This window comes from Rhea pennata, chromosome 1, assembly GCF_028389875.1.
Source record: "Rhea pennata isolate bPtePen1 chromosome 1, bPtePen1.pri, whole genome shotgun sequence".
NCBI classification, from domain to species: Eukaryota; Metazoa; Chordata; class Aves; order Rheiformes; family Rheidae; genus Rhea; species Rhea pennata.
Window position 1 is genome coordinate 85,918,940 of NC_084663.1, and position 15,895 is coordinate 85,934,834.

General features: G+C 42.0%; 1 protein-coding gene across 4 annotated transcripts in view; it reads right to left on the reverse strand.

The window, feature by feature from the left end:
* Positions 1-1,670: 1,670 nt before the first annotated feature.
* FAM131B (family with sequence similarity 131 member B) overlaps positions 1,671-15,895 on the reverse strand; it is a 30,811-nt gene continuing 16,586 nt past the window's right edge. For 2 of the 4 annotated variants that reach the window (XM_062571287.1, XM_062571305.1), the window contains exons 2-7: positions 12,179-12,288; positions 10,563-10,598; positions 5,768-5,861; positions 4,973-5,170; positions 4,507-4,650; positions 3,061-4,097 (exon numbers count right to left, since the gene is read on the reverse strand). In XM_062571287.1, coding sequence (XP_062427271.1) covers positions 3,559-4,097; positions 4,507-4,650; positions 4,973-5,170; positions 5,768-5,861; positions 10,563-10,598; positions 12,179-12,288 — 1,121 coding nt within the window. In that variant the 3' untranslated portion in view covers positions 3,061-3,558. Of the gene's footprint in view, positions 1,707-3,060; positions 4,098-4,506; positions 4,651-4,972; positions 5,171-5,767; positions 5,862-10,562; positions 10,599-12,178; positions 12,289-15,895 lie in introns of those variants that run through there. The other 2 variants (XR_009957800.1, XM_062571298.1) reach the window with 2 other exon arrangements.

The window sequence follows — 15,895 nt, forward strand, 5'->3', positions numbered from 1 at the left end:
GCCTTCCATATGCTTGAAAAGGTGTAGCTATATAATACAGGCTTTTCTGAGAAATGTACAGTAGGTTCCAGGCCCTTCCCTCTGATATTGGATACACACAGGCAGCAGGCCTATTACATAAGAAAAAGCCAAGTTATACAATCCTTTTTCCATTTTCAGAGAGATCCAAACTGCCTTTCCAGTTCAATTCAGGATGCTCACATAGGTAGCAAGTAGTAATACACAGCACTGCTCTCTCCAGTTAAGTTCCTGGCAACTGGAGAGGCAGATACATTTCCCTTTTGGATGGTGGAGAGGTCATGAAAAATAGCTATTCCCTTTTTTTAAAAAAAAAAAAAAAAAAAAGGAAGGAATTTTATTCACAGAAAGGGCAGACCTCTATGAAAAAGTCTTATAATTTAGTAAGCTTGAATTTAATAAGTTTATATAGTGATTATTTTTCAAACCAGGCAGATTTCACAGAGAATGAAATACTATCTACAGGTTTCTAGAGATCAGGTTATGGAATTACACAGCGGGATATAATTCCCTAATCATTCCACAGAATTTAGAAAACCCTAAAGAAAGGTTTTCTCTTGCTGTTCAGTTCTGTAGAATAATCTGTAAGGTTGGGGCGGGAGGGTCAGGCTTTTCCCCATGTAGTATAATGTTTCCCTGTCACTCCCTTGCTTGGAGAAAATGTACATCTTATATACGTTGATTATACATCTCAGTAAATGTACCACATGCCCACATTAAAAGAAAAAGAAGCCTTGGACAAGTTGACCCACTCGTCCCAACCCTGAAAGGATATGGAGGGAACTATATTGATTGAAGCTACACTGAAAGTTACCATAAACATCCAGATTGGTCCTGGAGAGGCACATGGGGACAAAATAGTTCAGAGAAAAAAGCAACAAGCCATCCAAACCATCTCCCACAAAGGAACATATCAAACCATTTTTGTTTCCCTGAAGATTTAGGGAAAAAAAAGACAATAAGAAAAAGTCAACACTTACTCATTTTTCATGTGCTGAGGTGCCCTTGTCATTCGCCCCATCTCCCCTTTCTGGCTAGCTGATTTCTTAAGCCCTGCTCCATGACTAGACCCAAACCAGTTCAGGACATTGAGCTCGCACTGCCCCTGCAAGAACTGTAGGAGATCATCTTCATCAAATCCTCCTGCCTAGAGGAGGTTAGCACCTGAATGTGTAAACATCTTTAAAGAGATATTGAAAGGTCGTCATTCAGGAGAAGAGCTACCTCCTAAGAAAGATGTAGGCAAGCCCAAGGAAATGGGGGAAAAAAGGTGGTCACAAAAGCTTTTATCTCTTACCTACCCCAAATTATCAGTCTTACTTAAGTCTCCCAAAGGTGTTTTCCTTTCAGGTGCAATGGATAGGAAAGACAGATCCGCTTGAAGTGGAGTTGGCTGGCAAGACTTGGGAGTTCATGATGGAGTTCCCTCTTCATGCAGCTGCATGTGTAAGTGATGGAAAGCTGAGTGGGCTAAAATCCTATCTGAGAGTCCCATTCGCACTTCTCACAGTTCCTGGACATAATCTGCTTTGCTTGCCAGGAGCTGTCTGAACTCTTAGCCTTGATGATATTACTTTGGTCACATTTTATTCTCCTCAGATTTTCTTCCTGCAAATATGTTGGGGTCTAAATCTGAATCAAGAAAGGATCATGTATCACTCTCCTGTCATCCAAGCAATGTATCAAGCCTGAAGAGAAGGCAAAGAAGAGACAAATGTATCATGAACAGAACAGAGTAGATAGGAGTTGGAGTAAGTGAAAAAGAGATGCCCTTGGGATACTGTGGCAGTGTTCAGGCAGCTTCCTTTCTCTAGCTTATCTCTGGCATCAGATCTAAACCCATGCTTTGCTGAGGCTTCCTTACAAGTAGTATTGCAATTAAAACTCAGCACCTGTGTAATCTTTGCTGGTTCTGTTCACTCCTGCAGCAAAATCAATAGCCTTATACATTATTTTGTTTGGTTTGAGTTTGTTCTCATTTATTTTCTGATGGAAGCTTGAGTGAAGATTTCCTTTCAAAGCCCCTTTCCCCAAAAAGAATGTCTGTAGAAACAAGGCAAGGAGAATGACCAGACTCCCATTACTCAATGAAGCATAAGCCTTTTTAAACAAAACAAAACAAAAAAAAGAACTTGTACAAATAGGAAAACTAAAACCAGCTTTCTCCACTCCTAAAGAAGAAATGGGAGGGAAAAGAAATGAACAAAGTACTGAAGATTATTTACATTGTTTGGAAGGAGGAAAAAAAAAGAAGGAAATATAAAGAGGAAGAAAAAACAAACAGGAGAAGAAAATTTTCTCTCTCACCCCTTTTGCTCCATTTACATTTGGCATTGTAGAAGGAGTGGCAGAAATGGGAAAGGTGCAGTATTTCCAATTAGCAATGGCTGGAGCATGGGCCTTTCCCAATATAACTGCTTTGTTAAGAATGCTCACCCAGCAGTATAAAAATGTAAAGAAAATAAACAAACAAACAAAAAACCACACAAAACTTCCAAGACAAACTGGAAATTTGTTATCTCATAGCTGTATACACTGTTCCTGGATCTGCTGTCTACTTTCTGGTTCTTAGTGCTGGCAAAGGAAAAGACAGAAGGATACTGCAGCATCACCAGGATGGACATGTTCTGACATTGTCCACTCCTGCATGAGTCAGCTTTTTATGACTGTCTCTGTAGCTGAAAATGTCCTTTCCACTGGCAGCTAGTGCCCAGCACCAAAAGCACACACCAGTCTTGCCAGATCCTGGGCAGGTAGAAATGTCAAAGGGAGAAACAAATACATAAAAGATTAGAAAGAGACCAAAGCACGAGTATCTGAAAGCAGGGTTAGATTCGTATCCATATCCATTCCTCCATGCCACAGTAGAGCCATGCCCACAGAGCCACAATATTTGTACTGCAGCACAGCCTGTGTCCACAGAGTGCAGCATTGAGCCTACAATTTCATATCAAGGTGCTATTGCGGATCTGGTTACAGAGCCAGTCCTTCATCTCAGTACAGTCTGTATTGAATACAACCTTATCCTCTGCATCAGCCATGATCACTATACTAGTGCAATCTATATTTGTAAAGCCATATCTTCAGTTTAAACAGTCTATATTCACATATTCTACCAAAGGGGACTGTATCCACGAAGCAACATTTATTCAGCCAAGATGGATCCTAGCCACATAGCCACTCCCCATATCAAGCCTGTCTCATCAGCCACATCCCCAGTACCAGAAGAGTTTGTATCCAGAGTCAAAGCTTTGTATTAAAAAGATTTAGAAATGATTTACCAATCCAGATTTCTCCAAGCACCTCATGTGTGTGGCCCAGAGCAATGAAACTTGGAAATAAATGTCCATGGTGAAGGGGAAGAAGAGATCTTCATTTGTCAATCACTTTCAGATTTTCTTCTTATTTAAAAAATAATTAAATGTCAGGAATGGAAGGTGTGTCTGCTTGGAAGTCCAGGAAGCCAGAAAGAATTCCTGTCATTTCATTCCTCGCCATTCCTTTCTTTGTTTAGCAGTGATGAGAACTTCACAGAAAGCATCAGTTGTTTGTTTCTCCCTCTTCCTCATCAAAGGATTGCACGCCAGAAGAGGTGACATCTGAGACTTTGCGGCTCAGTGCAGCATGCTCCAGCTCCTCCCTAGGAGACAGTGATTCTAGGTCCCGGCACACTGCATCATCCTCCTCTGGAGAGGGCTTCTTGTTTAGGAGAGGAGCCTTCTCCAGCCGCGGGTTCCCTTCATCCTCAACATGGTCCTCCATATAGGTGCTGGACTCAGCCCCACCCCCACCCTGAGCAGTCTGCAAGGGCCACATGTGGACCAGCCCTGTGCTCTGGATGAAGTTCTGCTGCTGTTGCTGCAGCTGTTGCTGCTGAATGAGGCTGCTCTGAATCAAAATGCTTTCCTGAAGGTTTGTCTGGGAGTCATCAAAATTCTGGCCTAAGTAGGAGCCAGTTGCTGGGGAAGCAATGAGGGACTGGTCACTGGTCTCCCAGGCATCAGATGAACCTAAGCAATACATGCCCTGTGAGACATAGGAATGAGGCCAGCTATCATACTGCGTCTGGGCCATGTGCTCTGCAAGAAAAGGAGGGAAACAACACATAGTTAGACACTTATCTCTAGGCCAAGCCTTCTCATTCAGAGATAGCTTGGGAGTCTACCCATGGCACTGTATTGTGCAGGGAAGGTAAATCCTTTAGAAAGCAGAAAAGTGAAGAGAAAAGGCAGCTCAAAGCAGTAGATATTATACCCACTACTGACTATGAGAGCTGGTGGCTCTCCTCAGTTGTGCCTAAGCAGCCTGGGCTTTAGAGCCTCTCTGTTAAAGTCAGATTCCTTGAACAGCTCCACAAATAAATGACACATCTGCTAGATCCCAATCACAAAAATAAAGGCTATAATATAAGGGTGGAATGGTGAAAAGCAACATGGCAATAAGAGCAGGACAGAGGTGTTTCAGGATTAATGAGGTACTGGAGCTTACCTTGGCTCTCCATTAGCTCCTGATAATTTTCAGAGTAGTTGCCTGCTGGATTATCCTGATTTGAGTTTACACTCACATCCTCACCATCCATTGAGGACCAGGCCATGAGAGTTGCCTCAGAAATAGCGAATTGCTCCATCACTCCTGTGCCAAAGGAGACAAGGAGAGGAAGAAAGGATGTGAGAAGGTCTCCACTTCTTGCCAACTTCTTTAACTTCATCTGCTGGTCACACTGTCCCACCCTAGTCTCAGCAACACCCATCACCCACAGTTGGCTGTCACCCTCTCTACTTTGTATTCTATTGGCAATACTCCAACCACAATCTCTCATCTCTTTTTGTTATTTGAACAACCCCCAGGCTCTCTGAAGTGTGTTTTTTTAAGTTTTCAGCACTTAGGTATCTCAAGGATTCTTCTCTGGGACATCCCAGCCAACCCAATCCACATGCAGAAAAGTCAGAGCTACCTGCAAGGAACCGAGCCTCCTTTTCACCGTCACTCAGGTCTGAGTAGGCATCAGCATCTTTGCGTGCCGTCTCATGCGTGTGCTGCTGCTGCTGGCTGTTAGCTTTACCCCAGCCTTGCCATTCAATCATGTGAGCCACGCGGCCTTGGCCCATAGCCGTTGGCTTTGTGACATGGTCCTTCATGCTGCGGGATATCCCTAAGGGGCCAGACATTAGAAAACAAGGAGGGGCTATTACACAGCTCCAGAGTTGTCTGTCACTCTGCTCACCCCTCATCAAAAATGGGATTTTCCCCTCCTTTCCTGCCAGGATTCAGGCTTTGTGCTGGATATCTCCTGCCTTTCACTGTATCACTCTCCAGGTGAGTTTCTCCAACTTTCTTTCCTTGGATGAGCTCTCAGGAGAAACCCATATGTGAAAGACCTGGAGAATTGATTTTCTTCCTTGCCTACAATCCACTTAGGACAAAGTTGGGCATGAATGGTGAAACTTCGAATTGAATGAACTATGAAATAGAAAATGGGGTTAATCCCAGGACACTGTGAGGGGAAGCAATTGAAGACATCTCAGCTGCAGTGCACAGTGAAAAGCCAACAGGCGTTCTGCCCTTTGAAGGTGCAACAGCTAAGAGATGTCTGCATCGAGACCACGTTAGTGTGGGTAACTTTAAAACCTAGACAGGGCAAGAGTCAGAATGAAGTAATTAGGAGACCAACAGGCGGAGCAATGGGGAGAGGCACAAAGGCATGTGGAGGGAAGCTGCATAGGATAAACCCAAGTTTTGAGGACCTCACCAGAGAAAGATGATTTAGCCAAAGCCCCAATCCCATAAGCATTGGAGTTGCGTTTCAGCTTGGGGAGGATGGAGGTCGTATCTTCCATGGAGAGCTAAAAAGAGAGAGAATATGAAGAAATATATGAAAGAGGGACGGGATGGACAGAAAAGCTAATGGGAAATAAAGAAGAGAATGAGAAAAGGAAGGGAATGGAATTGAGAGATCAGTTTAAGGATTTCAGAAGGTAGGTGGAATATGAGGAGCAGAAGCAAGCAACAAGAACATAACAGAAGAAGGAAAAAGTGGAGACAATTTAACCAGGACTGGATACTGTGCAGCTGTGGGACTGGGTGAGGCAAGGTTAAGGGGAGAGGCAGAGGCAGGCTAAGAAAAGCCTCCCTTTCAACTCCACAAATCCTCCATGGACATGCTGCAATGTTCCCAAATCTTTCTTAGAGACATAAGACATAGCTGATGGACAATTAAGGGAGCTTAGAATGGGGAGCTGACAATGTGATAGGTAGGCAAGACACAGTAAAATGGATTATAATACAGATATTAATTTGTTACATACAGAAAACTGATGTTCATTTGCTCTCACATTTTAAAAATCTTAACAAAAATGAGCATGACTGTTTCAGCAATAAGTCCAGTTTTATTCAAGCTCATACAGCTATGAATAAAGAAATCAGGTCCACAGTTCTGATGAATTCTCTTTATTCTCTTCCCTGTGTTCAGTTTCAGTTTCCCTAAATAACAAGGTCAGGGAACTATCGGGAGAGGTAGTAGTCAGAAACATCACCATAAAAACACAGTCCCTCAAGACAAATTCCTTGGGCTACTTCAGAGATGCCAGGCATTGCATTTTAGGCTTCATTTTCACAAGCATTAAAAAAACATTGCTTCTGCTTTTTATTTCAACTTCTCTTAAAGTCAAGACCAGTGTGTTTCACACTGAGTATCAAAAACAAAGATACTCAAAAGCAACGACTATAATTCTGGAAATTTTAAATCCTAACATGAAGCAAGTATTTGGTCTACAGGCACAAACCTCATGAAAGATGAGAGGAGCAGTAATTAAGCAGTCTAACAGTTGGATGTAAAGGAGGCCATTACAAAGATATTGAATTGCAAATAATCCCAGTCAGCTGTTGCAGTATGACAGGAGAGTTTCTCTGAAAACTGAGTGTAAATACAGTGGTTGGGGCATTCTATTACTTTGGAGCCAGAAATGTCTGCATGCAAAAAGTGAGCTGAAACAATCAGAAAGCAGGGAAAATGTAGCAGAAAGTGAAAGATGGAGCAGAGAACATAGTCTTCATTCCGTGACAAGCTTCCGTTGGTGATGAAGCTAGTTAACAAATGCCCATCCATGCCACAACTGGTCATTGCTGCCTAGGCACTGCTGTTCAGCATCCATTCATTTACTTCAAAATAGTCTGGGGGCTATGCTGTGAGGTACATTCTAGAAATAATCCAGAACAGAAAGCAATCTGCAGGAAACCAATAAGTAGGATTGCAGCCCTGAACTTCAGGAGAGCAGACTTCGGCCTCTTCAGAGAACTACTTGGAGGAATCGCATGGGTTAAGGCCCTACAAGGAAGGGGGTCCAGGAGAGCTGGTTAATATTCAAGCATCATTTCCTCCAAGCTCAGGAGCAATGCATTCCAAGGAGAAAGAAGTCCAACCAAGGGGGCAGGAGACCTGCATGGATGAACAAGGAGCTCCTGGCAAAACTAAGAAGAAAGTACAAAGAATGTGGAAGAGGCGACAGACCACCTGGGAGGATTTCATGAGCACTGTCAGAGTATGCAGGGGTGTGATGAGGAAGGCTAAGGCCCATTTGGAATTAAATCTGGCAAGGGATGTTAAGGAAAATAAGAAGGACTTCTTCCAATACATCAGAAGCAAGAGGAAGACAAGAGAAAATGTGGGCCTGCTGATGAATGGTGTGGGGGCCCTGGTGATGAAGGATCCAGAGAAGGCAGAGTTACTGAATGCCTTCTTTGTTTCAGTCTTCACTGCTAAGGGCAGCCCTCAGAAATACCAGAGCCTGTAGACAAGAGAGCAAGTCTGGAGAAAGGAAGCCTTTCCCTTGGTCGAAGAGGATCGGGTTAGAGATCTTTCAGGCAAACTTGACATTCACAAATCCACGGGCCTTGATGCGATGCACCCATGGGTACTGGGGGAACTGGCAGATGTTGTTGCTAGGCCACTCTCCATCATCCTTGAAAGGTCACAGAGAACTGGAGAGGTGCCTGAAGACTGGAAGAAAGCCAGTGTCACTCCTGTCTTCAAAAAGGGCAAGAAGGAGGACCCGGAGAACTACGAGCCAGTCAGCCTCACTTCCATCCCTGGAAAGGTGATGGGACAGCTCCTTCTGGATGTCATCTCCAAGCATATGGAGGAAAAGAAGGTGATCAGGAGTAGTCAGCATGGATTCACCAAGGGGAAATCATGCTTCACCAATCTGATAGCCTTCTATGATGGAATAATCATAGAAGGCTATCAGGTGTCTATCTTAACTTCAGCAAGGCTTTCGAGACTGTCTCCCATCACATCCGCATAGGCGAGCTCAGAAAGTGCGGGCTAGAGGAGTGGACAGTGAGGTGGATTGAGAACTGGCTGAAAGGCAGAGCTCAGAGGGTTGCGTTCAGGGGTGCAGAGTCCAGTTGGAGGCCTGTAGCTAGTGGAGTTCCCCAGGGCTCAGTACTGGGGCCAGTCCTATTCAACATATTTATCAGTGACCTGAGTGAAGGGACAGAGTGCCTCCTCAGCAAGTTTGCTGATGATACAAAGCTGGAGGAGTGCCTGGTACACCAGAGCGTTGTGTTGCCATTCAGAGAGACCTGGACAGCCTGGGGAGTTGGGTGGAGAGGAACCTAATGAGGTTCAACAAGGGCAAGTGCAGAGTCCTGCATGTAGGGAGAAATAACCCCATGCACCAGTACAAGCTGGGGGCTGACCTGCTGGAAAGCAGCTCTGCAGAGAAAGACCAGGGTCATGGGAGGTGATCTTGCCCCTCTACTCAGCCCTGGTGAGGCCTCATCTCCAGTACTGCATTCAGTTCTGGGCTCCCCAGTACAAGAGAGACATGGAGGTACTGGAGAGAGTCCAGCAAAGGGCTACAAGGATGATCAGAGGGCTGGAGCATCTCTCCTATGAGGAAAGGCTGTGAGAGTTGGGTCTGTTGAGCCTAGAGAAGACTAAGGGGGGGATCTTATCAATGTCTATTAATACATCAAGGGAGGGTGTCAAGAGGATGGAGCCAAAATCTTTTCAGTAGTGCCGTGCAACAGGACAAGAGGCAACAGGCACAAACTGAAACACAGGAAGTTTCACCTGAATATGAGGAAGAACTTCTTTACTGTGAGAGCGACAGAGCAGTGAACCAGGTTGTCCAGAGAGGTTGTGGAGTCTCTTTCTCTGGAGATACTCAAAACCTACCTGGACCCAATCCTGTCTAACATGCTCTAGGTGACCCTATTTGAGCAGGGAGGTTGGACTAGATGATCTCCAGAGGTTCTTTCCAACATCAACCATTCTGTGATTCTGTGAAGAAGGCTGTACCACTACAGAGGTAGAAGTCTATGGTATGAAGGCTCGAATGAATAGAAAGAGAGGGAAATTCATAGGCCAGCTTTGATACCAAAGAAGTTATATGAAATTACACTGATAAAGAGTCACACTGAGAAAAAGCTGTATGGATCTAGAATGAGTTGGAAAATGAGAAACTACAAGTAAGGAAACTGTCTTCTACTAATTTAAGGACATAGGGCTTTCTCTACTTTCAGCTAAACAAAACTAAAGTGAGGAAAAACCTGACAAATTTTCCCTAGACAGTAGCTGCACACACTGTAATATTCCTGCAAAATTTGTTTCTCTAACTGAGCCTAGGCACAAGATTGAAAGCCATTTGAGATGTCAACTGTATGAAGGTCAATGAAAAATATAAGTCCTGCTGATAGCCAATGGTTCAAGTGCCGTGAACTCAGAAAAGACCAAAAAAAAATCACACTCATTTAAAAGTTTTGAAAGCTGCTGGAATTTTAAAATGTTTATACCTCCAAAAAATGCAGTCTCTGATCCTGCCTTTCAAAGTAGACAAAACTATCCTCTTGCAATTTACATGAACTGAACATTGTTGAAGAAAAAGCAAAATGATGGTTAGCATCATATGAATTTAAATGAATGCACTTTTTAAGCTTCCAGAGCAAAAAAGAGTTTGACAGTACTAATATGTAGTGCTCCCTTTTTAGAGTGCTGGTTTGCATTATTAATTAAAAATAAAAACATTTTTATGGCATAGGTATGAAAAGCAACTAGGAATACATTTTATTAAAACGTTTGCTTGCTTCCTCCACTTGTTAACTAAAACACTCTCTGAAGGATGTTAAAACTCCTTTGTTTCTGTACGCAGCTGAATATGAGGGATACATCTCTTCCTAAAGAAGGTCGAATGATGCACTAATTAAAGACTACTGATTGTCAAAAAATGATGGAGAGACATCTTTTTTATCTAGTAGTGCCCAGAAATCTCACAAAGGGAGCATCAGAAATGACATGCCTTTGCCCTATTAAGATCAAAGGCAATTTAATAATCACTTGCAGATTTAAATCATCACAAAACAGCCAAAAAAGGCGGCAAACAAAAATTCATCAGCATCTCCTGAACTCTAGACAGTGGAGAGAATTTCAGTGGCACTAAAAGCTTTCAGTCATGTTTCCATTCTGGTCTCCATTATATCCAATGGTAGGAAAATCTTCGGCTTCCTATGCTAGAAATTTGAACAGTAGTATGGTGTATACTCACATTAATACCATCCCAGGAAAAATCTGTTCGTGTTTGCTAAAGAAAGAAAAGAACAACATAATGTTAATGTAACCAATAAACAAGCTGCATACTACTATGTATGTTTCTAGTAGTTGATCATAATCAACAGCCATTTATTTAGTTGATAAATTAAAAACTTCTGTCTTTCAAGAGGAGAAATCTGGTGTACTTCCCTGCTATTCATTGTAGTGTCTGTAGGAATCATGGTGTTTGTAGGTATGTAAGGGAATAGGATGATACAGAGAGCAAGAGTGAGGGAGAAACACAAACACCTTTTGGTAGGAATCCTCTTTACTTACTAACCGCTCTTTTTTGCTAAGTACTATCACCCTGGCATGTCTGTGTGGAAGGCACATCTCCTGGGGGTTAGCACAAGGAGGAGCTACACTACTTATTTTGAAAATAGAGGGTAACAACTGTAACAACTTACAGAATTGTTTTCTCCCAGAATGATTTTCTCCTGCAGTTTTTCAGGTTGTCCAGTCTGACTCAATTTCCCTTTGAAAACCAGATCCTGTTTCCATACTGACACTACCAATTCAGTGTGCATATCCTTCAGCTAGGAGGACTCACCTCTCAACCCGGTTTTGGGATGTGGACACTCAAAAAATTAAGATGGCTCAATTACAGGTTTAGTATCCATTCACATAAATCAAAAGAGTATTAAGTCCCAATATGAGCACTCTCATTCAGGAGTAAAGAGGCCTTAGTTTATTGTAACTTAATCCTCCGACAGTACCCGTACAGTTCAGTAAGGCAGAGTTTATATTCATTGACTTTTAGATCTGAATTTAATTTAACTGAATTTTCCATGCAAGGCTGGGCCCCACATTTTCTTGCAGGGTTTCATGAAACTCCAAGCATTACAGGTCAGAAAGATATTATAAGGAAACAAAATACCTATATATTAATACTTTGTACAGTTACATAAATTGTATGTTATTTGTGAATGTTTTTTGTGAGTTGTTCATGAATTTTATTTGAGTTTCCCAGAAAATTATTGGTTTAAAATAGCTTTGATCTTTTTCCTAATCATGACTGCATACCCTGAAACTTGCGAGATGAAAATTCAGGTATCTAAGACTACAGAAGCTGCAATAATTCAAAACAGGAAATGAATCAGCCTTTGAGATGTTGCATGTAACTCTATTGGCAGACAGTTAACAGTGAATGGATCCCTAAAAATCAAAATGGAGACAAATGGATTTCTTCAGAAGATTGTAATACTGTGCTGCATAAGCTGGGAGAACCAGAGTGCTGGACATTTCAGTGAATCCAATATTCAAGGAGTACAGACTTGGCTTGTCAGAACTGCCCCATTTTTAACATGTTCTGGTCTACCTCACTTGTGAGAGGTTATAAATAAGAGTCTTTCAGAAACTCTTTCTCAGTTTGACTATTTTGAAGTGAGTGACTCCATTCAATTCAATGCAAGCCAACTTTCCAAATATGATCATCTGATCTTTGGGTACACACTGACTTTCTGGTCCTCTGCCAGATGATGCCCCAGTGATGTATAATGCTCATTTCTGAACTTCAAGAGAATCAAAACTTTCCAATTTCCCTGTGTAAACGGGTACAGGACAGGTACTCACCTCAGTGGATGGTCGATGGAAGCTGCTGCCATGAAGTGAACTGGTGCTGTCCATATTGATTTGGTCCACATCTTTCAGTCCTTTCCAGTCTACTGCAATGACCTCATTTCCTATAGAAACACACCTAGTCATGTTTCTCGATGTCACTACAATGTGTTTTACCAGTCTTGAGCCAGGTCAGCTCAGTATATTGGGGAATCCCTGAGTTTAAGGCTGCAATGGCCAGCTGGAACATTTAATCACACCTTCCATATATCATCAGCTATTACATTTCACCCTGTTATCTTCATGTTGAGACCAGTCATCTGTGTTCTTCTCAAGCATAATGCATGCTTGGCTAAAGCATAGCTTCCAGAAGAAAAGCATCTAGTCATGGTATGTGATTGAAAGAAAATCACTTCTTTTGATATCCTATTCCAAGATTAAATCACCATCACTTAAAAAGGCATTTCTTCTTTCTAATTTGAATTAGTCTGGCATCAGCTTACAGCTGCTGGTCCTTGCTTTGCCTTCCTCAGCAAGATTAAAGCGATTTTTATACCTGTCATTACATTTCAGGAAAGTTATTCATAATTTGCTTTCCTTCTTGAGAAACTAAACAGACTGAGATCTTTCAGGTTCTCACAAGAGCACATTTTTCTACTTCCCTTAATAAATCTATGTCTCTTTTTAAAAGGCATCTCAAATTTGTCAGTTTTATAAAATGCAGACATAAGAATGTACATGGTACTGCAGGACTTCTCTCACTCATTGTGTCAACAAAGTTAAAAATCACTTACTGCTTCTGATCACATTAACCCATTCTGGTATAACCTTATAGGATATACTCACATGTTTTTCAAATATATACTCAGTTGTTTGTTCATTGTGATTCCCTAAGCACTTCTCACAGCTTTCTGGGATTGTCATCCATTCAAAAGCAGTCTATACAGTTTGGTTTTAGATGCATTTTAATAAAAAGTAGAGGATCAAATACAATTAAATACTAGCAACATAAAATAAAAGTGATAAAAATGAATAAAAATAAAAAATATTACATAAGAATAAATTTTAAAACAAGTAGAACGAAATGCAAAGTAACAGTCATTAAATAAAGTCAGCCAAGTAACAGGGACTCCTCTGTAGGACTGCTCTCTCTAGATAACTATTTACTATGCCTTCAGCTCCTGTGTCACCCTCAGACTTTGTTAAAAGTGATTTAATGTCTAATTCTATGTCATGGAGGAAAAATTTGTATTGTACCTAAATTCAGTATCAGTAACGATCACCTATTAACAAGTAATTCCTAGGATCAAATGAGCAATCACCAGTCCATTTGATATAAATGCTATTGAATGCATATGGTGCCATTTTCATCGGCTTTTAGCTTTTTTATTTGTTCTTTTTAGGAAATTTCATCTCCTCAATTATTTTGAAATCCTCTTGCTTGTTCTAACAATTCTGGCACACTTAGACCTGCTCATCACTATACTTTCAGTGGAGATCTTCTGACAGGCAAAAGATGCTGCACAACATTCAGCCCTACAGAGGCATGCAGGAGACACACAGGAGTGGCAATTCTGAGGCACTCATCAGCTAGATTTCAAAAGCAGAAAACCAAATTGATGTTAAAAAGGCTAAACATGGTAAGCTGAAAGCCAGCAGAAAGCAAATGCTATCTGATTTGATGTCCATCACACCTCCTTGTCTCCTCATTCTCTGCTATGCAAAAAGATCTCACTTTCTGGAAGAATCAGGGCATATTTTCCCCTTCACACTTGAAATATGTTTTCTGTTCATCAGGATAATTGGAACTGAGTGTTTTAATAGCATCCCCCATATGCTTCTGACTAAGCTGAGTAGAAGTGCAGGCAATTCAGGGATCTTTCTTAAAAAAAAAAAAAAAAAAGGAGAGAGAGAGAGAGAGAGAGAGAGAGAGAGAGAGATATTCCTGTATTATATGAGAATATTAAGGTTAATTAGAATTAAGATTAAGATTAATTAGAAATCAGACACAGTCAGGCTACAGAGGAGACAAGGCTAGGCTGTGATGAGTACATAAAGACCACTTCTCTTGTGATCCTCCTGGCTAGCTTTGAGTTCAATTAATTATTATGAATTGTGATTATTATTAACTGTGTTCAATTCATGAACTCCAAGCATAGAGCCAAATTTGTGTTAAATTCTGATCAGGTTATTTGGTTCCCATCTTTGTAAGACTTAAGGGTGCTTCGAGTTATGCACAGGGACATTCCAATAAGTCTGGAGACATCTCCACTCTTAAGGCCATGTCAGCCAGTTCCTGGAGATGGGAGAGAATCACTAAAGCTTTCACTAAATCCTATCACAGAATTTATAGGCATGGATGAGTCTATTCTCTCATTTCCTCTGGTTGGTGAGTACAGAGGCAACTAGCTCACCTTGAGCAAACACTTCTACTATTATTTTATTTGATCTTGCCCTACAACATCATCGACACCTTCCACCTAGCCTTAGATTATGTTTTGGCCTCCCCAGTTGGAAGTAATTTATTTTTTTTTCTTCTTTTCTTTTTTTTCTTTTTTTTTTTTTTTTCTTTTTTTTTTTTTTTTTTTTTGGTTTTGGTTTGTAAAGCTGTGGGAGACTGTATGACCACCTATCAAGCTAGCAAGCCTGAAATCAGTAAAGTGAGAGAAGGAGATTTGGGATGTGCTTGGATCCAAGTTATATGGGCAGGGCTTTACTGGGCCCACTCGTCAGTGCTGCAGGAAACTTCTTGGACTTGGGGGTTAAAATCAAAGCTATCCACCTTCTAAGGCCAGAAATATCTCTAGCAGGGGGAAGTGCCTGCTAGAGCCCAGAGATGTCTTATTGTCACAGTCCCAGGTGCATCTGCTACAAGGTCTAGTGATGGCTTAAAATAAATGTGTTTGATCCCCCTTGAACATGAAGGAACAGAGAGCAGAAGTGAGTGAAGAGCAGGTAAGGGACACTATAAGGAGGTGCAGATCAGGAGAGATCAGGTACAGGAATGGGTGGAAGGACTGAATGTAGTCAGGGTGAGGTGAAGAGTCAACAGAAGTCAGTGGAGGAGGGGGCTGAAAGTGGAGTAGGGATGGCAGCTTGGGAGATGTGAGTAGGCATGGGGAGCTGGGAGGCATTGAGGAGCTGCAGGAGGTTTTGGTGGAGCAGGTCTGTCTCCTCCCATTCCCCTGGCCTATGCTTGCAAGAATCCCATTGCTATCTTCCTGCACAGGCAGCCCCCCATCCTTTCCCACCATCTGCCACCCTCCAGTGACACTAAACGGGGAGGGCTGGGGCCTTCCTGCTGAAGAGCTGATCTAGATAGTGATGCTAGAGAGGCAAAGGGTAGGCATTGATGCTTTCAATACAGGCAGCAGAGCCATGGCCATTTTACCTCTGTTTACCCTCAGACTCTTTCCTGTACTGTTTCTGAGTGCAGTAGTGTGGCCCTCCCTAGACCTACACATCCAGGTAGACACCTAGACATCCAGGCATGTTCAGCATGCAGTGCACAACTGGCTGCACCACTGCTTTGCAAACACGCTGCAAAGACTCAGAGAGTGAAAGGTGGACATCAGGGAATTTGGTGCTCAGTGTATGCAACTTGACAGCCCCAAAGTTTGGAGAATCATACTCAGTTTTTGTTATCAGTATTGCTAGTGCAGTGACAATTTCCAAGAAGTGTTAGTGCAAAATATAAATATTATTCTGGAAGATGGTAGCATAAAATAGCTG